The sequence below is a fragment of the Lipotes vexillifer genome, unplaced genomic scaffold (genome assembly GCF_000442215.2).
Source record: "Lipotes vexillifer unplaced genomic scaffold, Lipotes_vexillifer_v1.1 scaffold253, whole genome shotgun sequence".
Lineage (NCBI taxonomy): Eukaryota > Metazoa > Chordata > Mammalia > Artiodactyla > Lipotidae > Lipotes > Lipotes vexillifer.
In genome coordinates, this window is record NW_006780322.1 from 3,308,623 (window position 1) to 3,323,901 (window position 15,279).

At 41.6% G+C, this 15,279-nt stretch overlaps 1 protein-coding gene across 1 annotated transcript in view; it reads right to left on the minus strand.

The window, feature by feature from the left end:
- Positions 1–820: 820 nt before the first annotated feature.
- PCYOX1 (prenylcysteine oxidase 1) overlaps positions 821–15,279 on the minus strand; it is a 19,396-nt gene continuing 4,937 nt past the window's right edge. Inside the window, exons 4-6 of the mRNA XM_007453405.1 lie at positions 2,828–3,039; positions 2,319–2,471; positions 821–1,534 (exon numbers count right to left, since the gene is read on the minus strand). Of these exons, the coding sequence (XP_007453467.1) occupies positions 876–1,534; positions 2,319–2,471; positions 2,828–3,039 (1,024 nt within the window). The 3' untranslated portion in view covers positions 821–875. The remainder of the gene's footprint in view (positions 1,535–2,318; positions 2,472–2,827; positions 3,040–15,279) is intronic.

A 15,279-nucleotide genomic window follows, 5' to 3' on the forward strand; every position in this document is an offset into this window, starting at 1 on the left:
TTGGGACTCGTAAGGCACTAAAAACCCTTGGGAAACATCATAAACCACCACCAACAGTGAATCTCAACCCAGGATGCACGTTAGGAACTTTCAAAAGCTACAAAAAGCTGAGGTCCTGTCCTCAACTAAATCAGAATCTCTGTTGTGGAGCTCCATCACTAGTTTTAAAAGCTCCTCAGGTGAGGGTTTGATAATAGAAGGCCAATTTCTTAAATCAGTAGCCTGCACTTTTCATTTTACTTAAGATTTTTATATGACATCTTAAATTTATACTAAACTAAGACTTCTGATTTTCACCCCTAATGAAATAGAGACAAAAGCAATGAAAAGAACATTCTGAAAGTCAAGGCTTCAAGCATGGGCATATGTACTTTGAAAAATATAAATTACTAAAGCCAGGCATAAGATACCAGCTCCCATAGTAGTTGTATCTGACTGAAGATCACATCCAGCTGCGAAGCACAAATGAACTAGTCCCGAACAAAAAGATAAGTCTTCCTCAAGTGCTCAGCTTAAAATGCTTTAAGGTTTGGTTCAAAATCCAGGGCCCCACCCCAGGCCTATTAAATCAGAATCTCCAGAGGAGCTAGAGAATCCGTACGTTTAACAAACTCCAGATGATTCTTATGATCAGAGAAGTTTGGGAAACACTGCTGATGGATATTAAAGAAAGAATAAATTTTGGAGATGCAATAGTTATGCCTTCATGCTTAATTAGAACCTTGTATATCTCATGATTCACTGGGATTACTTTTGTTAAACAACGATAACAGCAAAATATCTGTTTCAAAATCGTCTCTGCTCAGACTGTGTTCTTTTGTGCCAGTGATAATTCCATTTGGAACCAGGAGGGGAAAAAAAGAAATAGTGATATTTCATAGTTCAGTTTTAAGTTTCTCATATAAGTCCTCTTGGTCAATCATGTGTGTGTGCCCGTTCCAGCGGTGATAGGCAAGGAGAGCAGCATTGTAGCCTGCAACAGCACTCATTTCCATGGCACTTGCTGCAACCTCCATGCCGTTGAGGTAATAAAGTCGATCATGGAGTATGATGGAAGGGCATTTCTCTGGAGGCGTATAATGAGGGTATGCAAGCCATGACCGCTTCACAGCATAATCATAGGACACAAAGAGCTTTAAAATTTGTTCTTTAGTAAGAGGTCCTGCGGAAAAGATCTTCCAAACGTGTGCCCTGTCCGCTTTTGGTTGAGGATTATTACTTTCTTCTACAGAAGACACAAACCCAATGCTGTTAATGAACAAATCTGGATTATCAGTGGTTAAGACTGTACCGAGATCAAACTCATCTAAGGCTCTAGAGGTAAAGACAGTTGAATTCAACTGCCCCTTAATTAAAGTTGTCACTAAAGGTTCGTAGTATTGATGGAATTCCTCAATTGGAGGATCAAAGTTGAGAAAAGTTATATTGGACATTTTTCGATTCAATGGAGTGGCCAGCAGGACGATGTCATAGAAGGCTGAATGGGTCTCAGATCCGGTTTGGTAGACCGCTTCATACACCTTTGTGGGATTTCCTAGAGGAAATAGGGAAGCATACATTTTTTTAATGTTTCTAACATACTATATTTTATACCTTCTAAAAATAATTCTATACCTTCTTAATAGTTTCTCTGTAATTCTAAGGAATTAAACAAGTTTTATCCCTTAAGATAATTACCCCTTGCATTTGTATTACAATGAGGCCAATTTTCTACTTGGAATGGAAATAAAATCTTGTCAATAAGTACAAAATATGAAATTTTTACTTTTGAGGATGAAACTGTTTTTTGTTTTTTTTTTTTTTTGGGCGCGCGGGGAGGCCCGGCCGGTTCCTCCCCTCGGGCCGGGCGGGGCGGGCCAAGGGCGGGGCGGGGGCGCCTGAGACTAGGCCCCGGCCCAGGGGGCGGCCCCCCGCACCCCCGCGAGGGGCGGCCGGGACCGAGCGAGCAGGGGAAGGCCGCCGGCCTCGCCGCTCCGGGGCCCCCCGCCGCCGCTCCAAACAAAAGGTCCCAGTCCCCCGAGCCGCCGCCGCCGCCGCCGCCGAAATTGTTTTTTAAATCCAAAGAGTCATGCTGCTGTACTTGAGCACATTTGTGAATATTTCTACATGACATACAGCACCTCCAATTTAAAATTCCATCATTTGGGACTTCCCTGGCCGTCCAGTGCAGGGGGCACAGGTTTGATCCCTGGTCGGGAAACTAAAATTCCGTTCCATCATTTGGAACTCAGTGAGAGATGGAGAAAGAGGTTTTTCTCCCCGAGCAGTTATTTTCTGCAGGGAAAACTAGGAACAGTAAAATAGAAGTTCAAGTTTACCTGTCTGCTTGGTCCTTGTTTTCTCCTCTATGGACATTACTGAGCCAGATATAAGATTGCTTTTGGAAGCCTTAAGGAGCCGTGAGCAAACAAGTTTATTGCCACCTTTTACTGCCCAAAGGCCAGGATCAGTACAGGACATTGACACTGCCCCTGTCAGCGGTAGGAAGAAAATTTGTTTTAATTCTGACTCTGTAAGAGGCCCTCTACCCACTATCCCTTCCCAATTAGCTAAGCCCTGCTCCAAATGTCTTTAGACATTGCCAAATGGCTCTGGGAGCAAAATCTCCCCCAGATGAGAAGCATTCAACTAATAAAAGCTAAAGACTCTGTTCCCATAGAAATGCACATTTACATATACACAATTTTGCCAACATTTTTATTGTGTCTGAGGTTTCACAAAGAAAGGTAGTCTTCTCCAAATCATGGCCTAAAGTAAGGAGCCACCATAGCATCAGGTAAACCACTCTGTAAACTAATGTCCATAACTATTCCAAGCCCTGACTTACCTACAAAGCCATTGATGTCCATGGTTTGGCCATAATTGATCCTCATGACAGGAGTAATAATTTCATCGAGGAACTTCTCAGAAAAGCCTGCTTTCTGCAAGGTTTCAAGAAGTGATCGGTTAAATAATCCAAGGTAGTCGTCCCCTCCTAGGGAATGTAGTAACTTTTCTACGCTACTGAAGGCATAGTCATGAGATTGGTAGCGGTAGATCCTTTTGAACAGAAAAGAAATGGCCATTAACCACCAAACAAGACAGGGGGAAGGGTATACATAAAGAAGGAAAATAGCATTCTAAGACTCAAAGTGACTTTCATGTGTCCTGATGAGTCCCTACCTATCCTGTGAGATGCACCTCAGTCACCATCTGCCCCAGGTATCCCAGAGGTTCTTGGCCTCCCTCTCCCTCCATGTCCTCTGGGGGAAGTCCACTGTCCTTTATATACACTCTTCTGCATTAATATGGTCACTGGGAGCACCTTTCAAGAAGTAGGTATGTCTTATTCATCTTACCTTGAGCATACTTAGACATGTCTAAAGTTAAACTTTACCTTTCCACTAGACTTGATCCTCTCTCCTCCCACAACCAAAAATAACAAGTTACTCCCAGCATCCTACATGTCATTCTCAGTTCATTTAGTTTCAAATTTAAACATTTCACTTCTCTCTGCTTCTCCCACCTAAGAAGGAAACCTTATCAATCTTTGTAACATCTCTTCTGTTACTTCATTCTCATCTCCCTGATCTTAAGTGAGGATTTATATTCAAACTACTGAAATGAATAACTGATCTACCCGCCTCTAGTTTCTCTTCTTTGAAACATTCATGAATCTCCCAGATGCCCTAAAATACCCTTATTTTGTCATCCATCCACTTACTCAAAAAACAACTTGCGTATTACTGTTACTTACTAAAGTTCTGACATTAAAAAAAAAATCATGGATTTTTAGAGCCAAACTCATCAAGTCTAACTAACTCCTTTGCTCAACTGCAGATAAAGAAGCAAAGTAGAAGTTAAAGAACTTGTCTAAAAGTCACATGGCAAGTAGAAGGCTCAAGAACCACTATCCCTTGGGCTTCCCTGGTGGCACAGTGGTTGAGAGTCCGCCTGCCGATGCAGGGGACACGGGTTCGTGCCCCGGTCTGGGAAGATCCCACATGCCGCGGAGCTGCTGGGCCCGTGAGCCATGGCCGCTGAGCCTGCGCGTCCGGAGCCTGTGCTCCGCAACAGGAGAGGCCACAGCAGTGAGACGCCCGCGTACCGCACACACACACAAAAAAAAGGACCACTGTCCCCCTCTGCCTTCAACCACATACACACACACACACACACACACACACACACACAATCTTCCACTTGAATACAGCTGACCCATTCATTCACTGCTCTCCAAATATGCTCTGAATATTGCTCCCAAACACTGCACTGCCTCTGCCCTCCATCTGGAATACACTTCCCATCCCTAATCATAGAATAACTAGCTACACTTTCCTTCAGAGCCTGAATCCCAAACCCTTTGCAAAGTCTTACCCAACTTCCCAGTCCACAGTGATGTCATCACCTCCAAAAGTCCCATAAAACAGCACTCATGCTCAGCACTTAGATACTACTTTGAATTATTTAATTTTTAGGAACTATCACCTGACATTCTCTGCACTTTAGAGACTTGAAAAAATGTTCACACAAATTAGTTCATGCAATAATTCAATACATATTTTTTCAGGGTGGGTGCAAGTGATACAAAAATGAGGAAGACATGGTTTTTTTCTCTCAAGGAACTTACAGTTAGGAACAGGTACTCAGGCATATGCACAGATAAGTGTATGAAGCAAAGGAAGAAATAAGTGCCAAGGAAAGATCTCTACCAGTGATCATCGAAGAGTTTTTACATCAAATTTCTTCTCTCAAAATAATCTGTAATTTTTTTAAAGAGCAGACATAATGTCATATCCATTTCAACATTACCTACTGTCTAATGGGACACAGGTTCGAGCCCTGGTCTGGGAAAATCCCACATGCCACGGAGCAACTAAGCCCATGCGCCAGAACTACTGAAGCCCGCGTGCCTAGAGCCCCTGCTCCTCAACAAGAGACGCCACCACGATGAGAAGCCCACGCACCACAACGAAGAGTAGCCCCCACTCACCTCAACTAGAGAAAGCCCACGTGCAGCAACGAAGACCCAATGCAGCCAAAAACAAATAAATAAAATTAAAATTAAAAAAAAAGTAAGATTGGAAATGCTTGGAGCTGACAGGGTTGCAACTCTAAATAAGACGATACAAAAAAATAAGTAGTCAAGGAAAGCCTCACTGAGAAGGTGATCCGTCAGCAAACACCCGAAGGAGGTGAGGATACAAGCCTTGCAGGGACGGGAGTGGGGGGAAATACTTCAGACAGAGGTAAGAGCAGTGCAAAGGCCTTAGGACAGCAGCATGCCTGGTATTGCAGCTGAAGCAGAGAGATCCAGGAGAACAGATAGAGGCACAGACAGAAAAAAGTAGGGAAGGTGGGATGAAGCACTTCTACAATAATTGAGTAAGAACCTTAAAACATCTGCCCCTACATAAAAGCAATGAGAACACTGACAAGTATTGTCAACATCAACTTTTTCAAAACTCTGGAAATAAACAAAATCCCAGGAGAATTTATTCAAGAAAAATGGCTGAATGTCTGTAAGAACAAGTGAGCCTTGTGGTATTTTAACTTCCCCTATTCCCATTCCCCTCTTGCTAGCAACAAGGTAGGCTTCAAAATCAGCAGCCTTGCAACTACAATCCCTGTGAAACCAGCAAGCTGGCAGCCATAGGAGGGGATAAAACAGGCTTGGAGCATCCCCAAATTCCCATTCCCAGAGAAGTGCCACTTTTGCCCTATCTGGCGACTCACTCAAAAGCTCTATCCTCAGGGATTGTCCTTTTGTTTTTTTAAATACAATTTTTAAAGGATATACTCCATTTACAGTTATTACAAAATATTGGCTATATTCCCCAAGTTGCACAATACATCCTGTAGCCGATCTTACACCCAATAGTTGGTTCCTCCCAGTCCGCCACCCCTGTATTCCCCCCCCCGCCACTGGTAACCATTAGTTTGTTCTCTATATCTGTGAGTCTGTTTCTTTTTGTTATTTTCACTAGTTTGTTGTACTTTTTAGATTAGGGCTTGTCTTTTTTGACCTGATTCAGAGCTCGCTCTGTACAAACAGCCCATCCTGAGTGCATCTGTCAAAAACATCAGTGGCAATTTAACAACAGCTGCCTGAGGCTGTGATACCAACTGGGGCTAATAAGAGGCTTACCAAAAGATTTTTTTTTTAATATTGGGGAATGAAAAACCCCAATTCATTCCTGGAGACCTAGAAGCTCATGTCCATGTAGGCTGTCACATGCCCAGGGAAGACCTGAGAAGGCCCTAATCTGTCACCTCTGGCTGACCTTGAGGCTTTGAGCAAGCCAGAAGTAAAGGCTAAAAGTAGAATTGTAAACCACCCTCCAGAGCATTGCAAACATATTCCAACACACACACTTGAGTAGCCATTTGTGGCAAAGAATACAGACTTCACAGAATCAGTCCCAGAAAGTCACTAAACAAACAAACAACAACAACAAACCTGGGGTGAAGGAAATTCTGATTTCCAGAGCTGCCATTTAATATTATTTTAAATGTCCAGTTTTCAACAAAAATCACAAGATACTCAGAGAAACATGAAAGTATGGCCCATACATGGGGTGCCGGGGGAGGAAGGAGTCAACAGAAACTTTCCCAGAGAAAACCCAGACATTGGACCTACTAGACAAAGACTAGTAGGCCTCGTTACACGGCACATGGGATCTTAGTTCGCCAACCAGGGACCGAACCCACGCCCCCTGCGTTGGAAGCACAGAGTCTTAACCACTGGACCACCAGGAAAGTCCCATAGACAAAGACTTTAAATCAGCTATTATAAATATGTTCATAGAACTAAAGGAGGGCTTCCCTGGTGGCGCAGTGGTTGAGAATCCGCCTGCCGATGCAGGGGACACGGGTTTGTGTCCCAGTCCGGGAAGATCCCACATGCCTCAGAGTGGCTGGGCCCGAGAGCCGTGGCCGCTGTGCCTGCGCGTCTTGAGCCTGTGTTCTGCAGTGGGAGAGGCCACAGCAGTGAGAGGCCCATGTACCGCAAAAAAAAAAAAAAAAAAAGAACTAAAGGAATCCATATCTAAAGAACTAGAGCAAGTATGAAAACAATGTTGATTAGAACAAATAGACTGTTAATAAAGAGAAAGCAATTATAGAAAAAAATTTAAAATTCTGGAGTTGGAAAGTACAGTCTGAAATTAAAATTCCCTAGAGGGGCTCAACAGCAGATTTGAAACAGCAGAAGAATCAGTGAATTTAAAGATAAGGTCAGTTGAGGGCTTCCCTGGTGGCACAGTGGTTGAGGGTCCGCCTCCTGATGCAGGGGACACGGGTTCGTGCCCCGGTCTGGGAAGATCCCACATGCCGCGGAGCGGCTGGGCCCATAAGCCATGGCCGCTGAGCCTGCGCGTCTGGAGCCTGTGCTCTGCAATGGGAGAGGCCAAAACAGTGAGAGGCCCGTGTACCACACACACACAAAAAAGATCAGAGCCTCGGAGCCTGTGAGACAACAAAAAGCATACCAAGATACACATAATGGGAATCCTAGAAGGAGAGGAGAAAAAAGAAAATGACAAAAAATTTATGAAGAAATAATGGTCAAAAATTTCCCAAATTTGATGGAGGACATTAATCTATACATCCAGGAAGCTCAACAAATCCAAAAAGGATAAATTCAAAAAAATCTACACCTAAACACATAATGGTTAAACTGTGAATAAATAAAGAGAAAATCTTGAAAGCAGAAAGAGAAAAGCAACTCATCCAGCAAAAATGATCGTCAGTAAGATTAGGAGCTGACTTCTCTTCAGAAGCCATGATGTCCAGAAGATAGTGGGATGACATATTGAAAATGCTGGGGAAAAAAAAGACTATCAACCAAGAGTTCTATATCCAGCAAATCTATCCTTCAAAAATAAAGAAAAATTAATATAATCCCAGGTAAACAAAAACAGATAATTTAACACTAGCAAACCTTCCCTACAAGAAATACTAAAAGTTGCCCTTCCGGCTGAGATAGCACCAGACAGAAACTCAAATCCACATGAAGAATGGGTAAAGGTAATTAAATAGGTAAATATAAAAGACAGTATAGGGGCTTCCCTGGTGGCGCAGTGGTTGAGAGTCCGCCTGCCGATGCAGAGGACACGGGTTCGTGCCCCAGTCCGGGAGGATCCCACATGCCACAGAGCGGCTGGGCCCGTGAGCTACGGCCGCTAAGCCTGCGCGTCTGGGGCCTGTGCTCCGCAGCGGGAGATGCCACAACAGTGGGAGGCCCGCGTACCGCAAAAAAAAAAAAAAGACAGTATAAAGATATACAGTTTACCCTTAAACAACACAGATTTGAACTGAATGGGTCCACTTATACACAAATTTTTTCTAATAAATATACAGCTGGCACTCCATTTCCACAAATGCAGAACTCACAGATACAGGGAGCCGACTATAAGAGATCTGAGCATCTGCAGATTTTGGTATCTGTGGGGTGGTCCTGCACCCAATCCCCCATGCATACCAAGGGACCACTGTATATGCTTGAAATTCTTTCCCCTTATCTGACTTTTTAAAAATTGCATAAAGCAATAATTATAAAAGTAATAAGCTTATAGAACATAAAGACATAATTTGTATGACAATAGTACAAAGTACGGTGAGGTAACAAAGCTATATTGGAGTAAAGTTTTTGTGTACTATTAAAGTTAAGTTGGTATTAATTCAATTAACATTGTTTTAAGCAATTAACATTATTTTAAGTTAAGATAGTAACTGTAATCCCCAGGGAAACTACTAACACAATAAAAAAAATATGTATTCTAAAAGAAACAGCAAGAGAATTAAAATGGTACACTCTCTAAAACAAAAGAAGGCAGCACCTAGAGGATGAATAAATTCTGGAGATATAATGCACAGCATAATGATGATAGCCAACAATACTATTTTATATACTTCCAAGTTTCTAAGAGACTAGGTCTTAAATGTTCTTGTGCCACATAAAAGAAATAATAATTATGTGATACAGCAGAGGTATTAACTAGCTATGGTGGTAATCATAATGTAATATATATTATAAATGTATCAAATCAACATGTTGTACACGTTAAACTTACACAATGTCATATGTCAATTATATCAATATTTTTTAAAGGCACTATATATGCTAACAATGAACAACAGGAAAAGGAAATGAAGAAAACAATCCATTACAATAGCATCAAAAAGAAAAAAATATTTAGGAGTAAACTTAACCAAGGAGACAAAAAGACTTGTACACTGAAAACTACAAAACATTGCTGAAAGACATTAAAGACATCCTGTGTTCATGGACTGGAAGACTTGAAATTGTTAAAATGTCCATATTACCTAAAGTGATCTACACATTCAGTGCAATCCCTATCAAAATCCCAGTGACATTTTTTTTTTTGGCAGAACTGGAAAAAAATTCCTAAAATTCACATGGAATTTCAAAAGATCCCAAATAGCCAAAACAATATGAAGAAAGAAAAACAAAGCTGGAGGTCTCACACTTCCTGATTTCAAGGCATAATACAAAGCTACTGTAATTAAAACAGTTTACTGCCAGCATAAAAACAGACATACAGATCAGTGGAACAAAACAGAGTATCCAGAAATAAATTCTCATGTATATCACCAAGTGTTCATCAAAGGTGCCCAGGCTACACAATGGGGTAAAGAATAGTATTTCCAACAAATTGGGCTGGGGAACTGGATATCCACATGCAAAAAAATGAAACTGGACCCTTACCTTAGATGATATACAAAAATTAATTCCAAATGGATTAAAGACAAAAACATAAGACCTGAAACTATAGAACTCCTGGAAGAAAACATAGGGAGAAAGCTTCATGACATTGGATTTGACGATGATTACCTGGATATGGCAACAAAAGCACAGGCAACAAAAGCAAAAAGATAAATGGGACTACATCAAACTTAAAAACATCTGTGCAGTGAAAGAAACAATCAACAGAGTGAACAGGCAACCTACAAAATGGGAGAAAATATTTGCAAACCATGTATCTGATAAGGGTTTAACATCTAGAATATACAAAGAACTCTCAGCAACAACAACAAAAATCCAATTAAAAAATGGGCAAACAATTTAAATAAATATTTCTCCAAAGAAGACATACAAATGGCCAACAAGTATAGGAAAAGATGCTCAAGAGGAACTTCCCAGGTGGCCGAGTGATTAGGAATCCGCCTGCCAATGCAGAGGACACGGGTTTGAGCCCTGGTCTGGGAGGATCCCACATGCCGCGGAGGAACTGAGCCCATGCACCACAACTACTGAGCCTGTGCTCTAGAGCCCGCAAGCCACAACTACTGAGCCTGCCTGCCACAACTACTGAAGCCCACGTGCCTAGAGCCCATGCTCCGCAACCGCAATGAGAAGCCCGCACACTGCAACAAAGAGTAGCCCCCGCTTGTCGCAACTACAGAAAAGCCTGCACGCAGCAATGAAGACCCAACACAGCCAAAAATAAATAAATTTACAAAAAAAAAAAAGAAAAAGATGCTCAACATCACTAATCATTAGAGAAATGCAAATCAAAACCACAAAGAGATTATCATCTCACACCCATTAGGATGGCCACTATCTAAAAAACAGAAAATAACAAGTGCTGGCAAGGGTGTAGAGAAATTAGAACCCTTGTGCATTGTTGGTGGTAACGTGAAATGGTGCAGCTGCTATGGAAAACAGTATGGTGTTTCCTCAAAAAATTAAAAGTAGAATTAACAAAAGATACAGCAATCTCACTTCTAGGTATATATCCAAAAAAATTGAAAACAGGATCAAAGAGATAATTGAACGCCCACGTTTACTGCAGCATTATTCACAATAGCCAAGGGGTGGAAGCAACCCAAATATCCATCAAAAGATAAATGGGTTAAAAAAAAAGACAGGAGTAATGGAGAAACAGAGGAACAAAAATGATATAAGACAAATAGAGGGACTTCCCCAGCAGTCCAGTGGTTAAGACTCCACCTTCCAATGCAGGGGGCACAGGTTCAATCCCTGGTGGGGAACTAAGATCCCACATGCCATGTGGTGCAGCCAAAAAGAAAAAAGACATATAAAAAGCAAATATCAACAGTAATTAAACATAAATGGACTACACTCTCCAATCACAACACAGAGATTGGCAGACTGGATTTAAAAAATAATAATAATCCAACTTATCTTGTCTACAAAAATACACTTTAGATTCAAAGACACAAACAGGTTGTAAGTAAAAGGATGGGAAAAGATATACCATGCAAACAGTAATGAAAAGAGAGCAGGAGTGGCTACACTAATATCAGAGAAAATAGACTTAAGACAAAAATTGTTACTAGAGACAAAGGAGGACATTTTATAATGATAAAAGGGTTACTCCATCAGGAAGACATAACAATTATAGACATATATGCACTTAACAACAGAGCTCCAAAACACATGAAGCAACACTGACAGAACTGAAGGGAGAGACAGACAGTTCAACAATAATAGCCAGATACTCCAATATCCCACTTTCAACAATGGGTGAACGAGTACGCAGAATACCAACTGTATATTAGTTCACTATGACTGCCATTACAAAGTATCACAGGCTGGCTGGCTTAAACAACAGAAATTTATTTCCAACAGATTTGGAGGCTCCAAGTCCAAGATCACGGTGTTGGCAGGTTTGGTTTCTTCTGAGGCCTGTCTCCTTGGCTTGCAGATGGCCACCTTCTTGCTGTGTCCTCACGTGGTCTTTCCTCTGTCTGTGCACATCCCTGGTGCCTCTTCTGTGTGTTCTAATCTACTCTTCTTATAAAGACAACAGTCAAATTGGATAGGGCCCAGCCTAACGGTTTCATTTTAATTACTTCATTAAAACCCTATCTGCAAATACAGTCACATTCTGAAGTACAGGTTACAGCTTTACCATATAAGTTTGGGGGCAGGGAGGACACACAACTCTGCCCATAACAAACAGGAAATTTTAAAATGATGAATGGGATTATCGACATCCTATCAGGTCTTCCAAGCCATGGCACAGATTTTGGCTGTAACTCTGCATGAAATAGCCACTGAAGGTTTCTCAGCAGAGGAGTAATGTGATGACTCAGATTTTTAGAAAACTACTTTGGCTGCTATGCTGAAAATGGATTGTGGGCAAAAGCTGGGAGATGAGTTAGGAGGTGTATTAGTTTCCTATTTCTGCAGTAACAAATTATCACAAACTCAGTGGCTTAAAACAATACAAACTTATTATCTTATGGTTCTGCAGGTTAGAAATCCAAAGTCAATCTCACTGGGCTAAAGTCAAGGTGTCAGCAAGGCTGGTTCCTTCTAGAAGCTCTGAGGGAAGAAACCATTTTCTTGCCTTTTTCAGTTTCTATAAGCCACCTTGGCTCATGGCCCCTCCAAGCATCACTCCAACTTCTTTCTTCCATCATCACATCTAATACTCATTCTGATTCTCCTGCCTCCCTCTTATAAAAACTCTTTTGATTACATTGGGCTCACCTAAATAATTAAGAATTATCTCCCCTTTTCAAGATCCTTAATCTTATCTACAAAGTCCCTTTTACCATGTAAGGTAACACATTCACAGGTTCCAGGGATTAGAATGTAGACATCTTGCAGAGAGAGGCAGGCATTATTTAGCCCACCACAGGAGGCTATTCCAACAGTCCAGACAGGACTTCCCCGGTGGTCCAGCGGTTAACACCCTGTGCTTACAATGCTGGGGATACGGGTTTGATCCTTCGTTGGGGAACTAAGATCCCACATGCCGCCAGACAAGAGATAATGGTGGTTTGGATCAAAGCGGTAGCAGTGATGGTGGTGAGAAGTGGTGAAATTCTGAATATATTTTAAAGACTGATAGGATTCAAGATAGACTGGATTTGGGAAATGAAAAAATGAAAAGAATAAAAAATGACTTGTTAGGTGTAACTTTTTTCCTTTGAGGAATAAAAAGGGTGTTTATAAAGCCTTTCACTATGAGTCCTATCAGTCTCAGATCAAGAAGTGTTAAGGATCTAATATATCCCCAGAAATGCACTAAGTGCTAGAGACAAGAATGAGCTTGAACCCAGCCTATAAGCCAAGATATCTCAACAGGAAGCCATTTTGTGGACCACAGGATTCAATTCAACAAATATGTGACTGAATATCTATGACATTCTGGCTAATATGCATACTATAGAACAACACAAGTGTGTGCGTGGTGTGTACCATATAATACTTAAGAGATGTTTGAAAAGAGAGATGAATGGTGACTAGAGTATTAGGAAAGGGGTGAGATAAGACATGAATTCTGGAATAAAGAATGGCATCCAACCAGAAAAACTGCATAAATAAATGCTCAGAAATGGAAATTGACTTGGCAAGTGTGGATATCAGGGGCAGCAGGATCTCCACCCAAATAGCTTCAACAGCAAAGAAAAATGCATACTCCCAGGGGTGTGGGGTGTTGCCTACCACAAGCTTGAACCCTCTTTCAAGTATCACGGTTTACTACTGTTACATGGGCTTTTGCTCACACTGTGCACACTCTGAAATAGAAGCACAAAAATGACAATGTACCTCTCCAAAGCTGGTCAACAAATCTCCCAAAAATTTCTACAGATGATCACACAAGCCACTTTAAAAAGGAGCCAACTGGATCTGTCATATATTATCCAAAAAAGGGAGAAAATATGTTGAGCAAGGACTTTAGGTTTCTTACACCATCAAAGAAAGGAAAAAACTCAAGAATATTCTCCAATTACGCATTTTATTCTAGTGGTTCTCAACCCCGATTATAGGCAAGAGTCACTTGAGGTGAACACACCAACGCCCAGATGCCTACTACAAACCAATGAAATAAAAATTGTCTAGGAGTAGAGCACAGCATTCTTTTTTTTTTTTTAATTTATTTTTTGCTGTGTTCGGTCTTCATTGCTATGCGAGGGTTTTCTCTAGTTGTGGCAAGCGGGTGCTACTCTTTGTGGCAGTGCACGGGCTTCTCATTGTGGTGGCTTCTCTTGTTGTGGAGCATGGGCTCTAGGCGCACAGGCTTCAGTAGTTGCAGCACACGGGCTCAGCAGTTGCGGCACACAGGCCCTAGAGCGTGCGGGCTTCAGCAGTTGCGGTGCACGGGCTCAGTAGTTGTGGCCCGTGGGCTCTAGAGCATAGGCTCAGTGGTTGTGGCGCACGGGTTTAGTTGCTCCTCAGCATGTGGGATCTTCCCGGACCAAGGACTGAACCTGTGTCCCCTGCATTGGCAGATTCTGAACCACTGTGCCACCAGGGAAGTCCCACATCATTCTTATTTTTAAAACATCTCCATGTTGGGAATTCCCTGGTGGTCCAGTGGTTAGGACTCCGCACTTCCAATGACGGGGGCCCAGGTTGCATCCCTAGCTGGGAACTAAGATCCTGCAAGCTACGCAGCATGGCCAAAGAAAAAAGAGATCCCCATGTGAATATAATGTACAGCCAGGATTAATAACTACTACTTTACTGAAATGTTGGGCATTTCACTGTTCCAGATTCCTCTTTGGCAACTTCTGTGGCTCCCAATCCTGGCTTTTGTAACCTGAGTGATATTACAAATATTCAATAACTGGTACAACATTAAACAGAAAGTAGACTGACTACAGCACTGGAACTGAGTCAAGGCTCCCTGCTGGAGCAGTGGAGGAGACCCCCAGGGAAGAGAAAACATGCAGGTAGGAGCTATTGCACAAGTCCAGCAGTATTTCACTACTTTAGCAACTGGCACATGCTGGCTCAATACCTGCCCTTTCTCCAACTGTCTCAAAGGGTATGACAAAATTATCAAAATAAATCTGCATGTTCTTGATTTATTGAAAGAAACAGAAATATATGATGGATGGCCCTTTAAACAACATAAAGGTCAGTGCTCTATAATCAAGTATCAAAGATACACTGGAGGGGGTCAGTAATTCCATAAAGTTTGGGAATTGTTTTCTAAAATCAAAAATAGTATAATCTACAGGGAACTATATTCAATATCCTGTGATAAACCATAACGGAAAAGAATATGAAAAAGAATGTATATGTAGGTATAACTGAATTACTTCGCTGTACAGCGAAATTAACACATTGTAAATCAACTATACTTCAATAAAATAAACTTTTTAAAAATAGTATAATTTATGTATCCCCTCACTGGGTCTTTTTCACAGTTCTGTAATACCCTGAATTCACTTGAAAAGTGATTTCTTAATTTCTCAAAGGGCAATTCTCTACATGTCAAGAAAACTGATACACACAGGCAAGGCTGTATCTGATGCCATGTGAGCTTGATTTTCCTGCTGAGTATGCAGCAA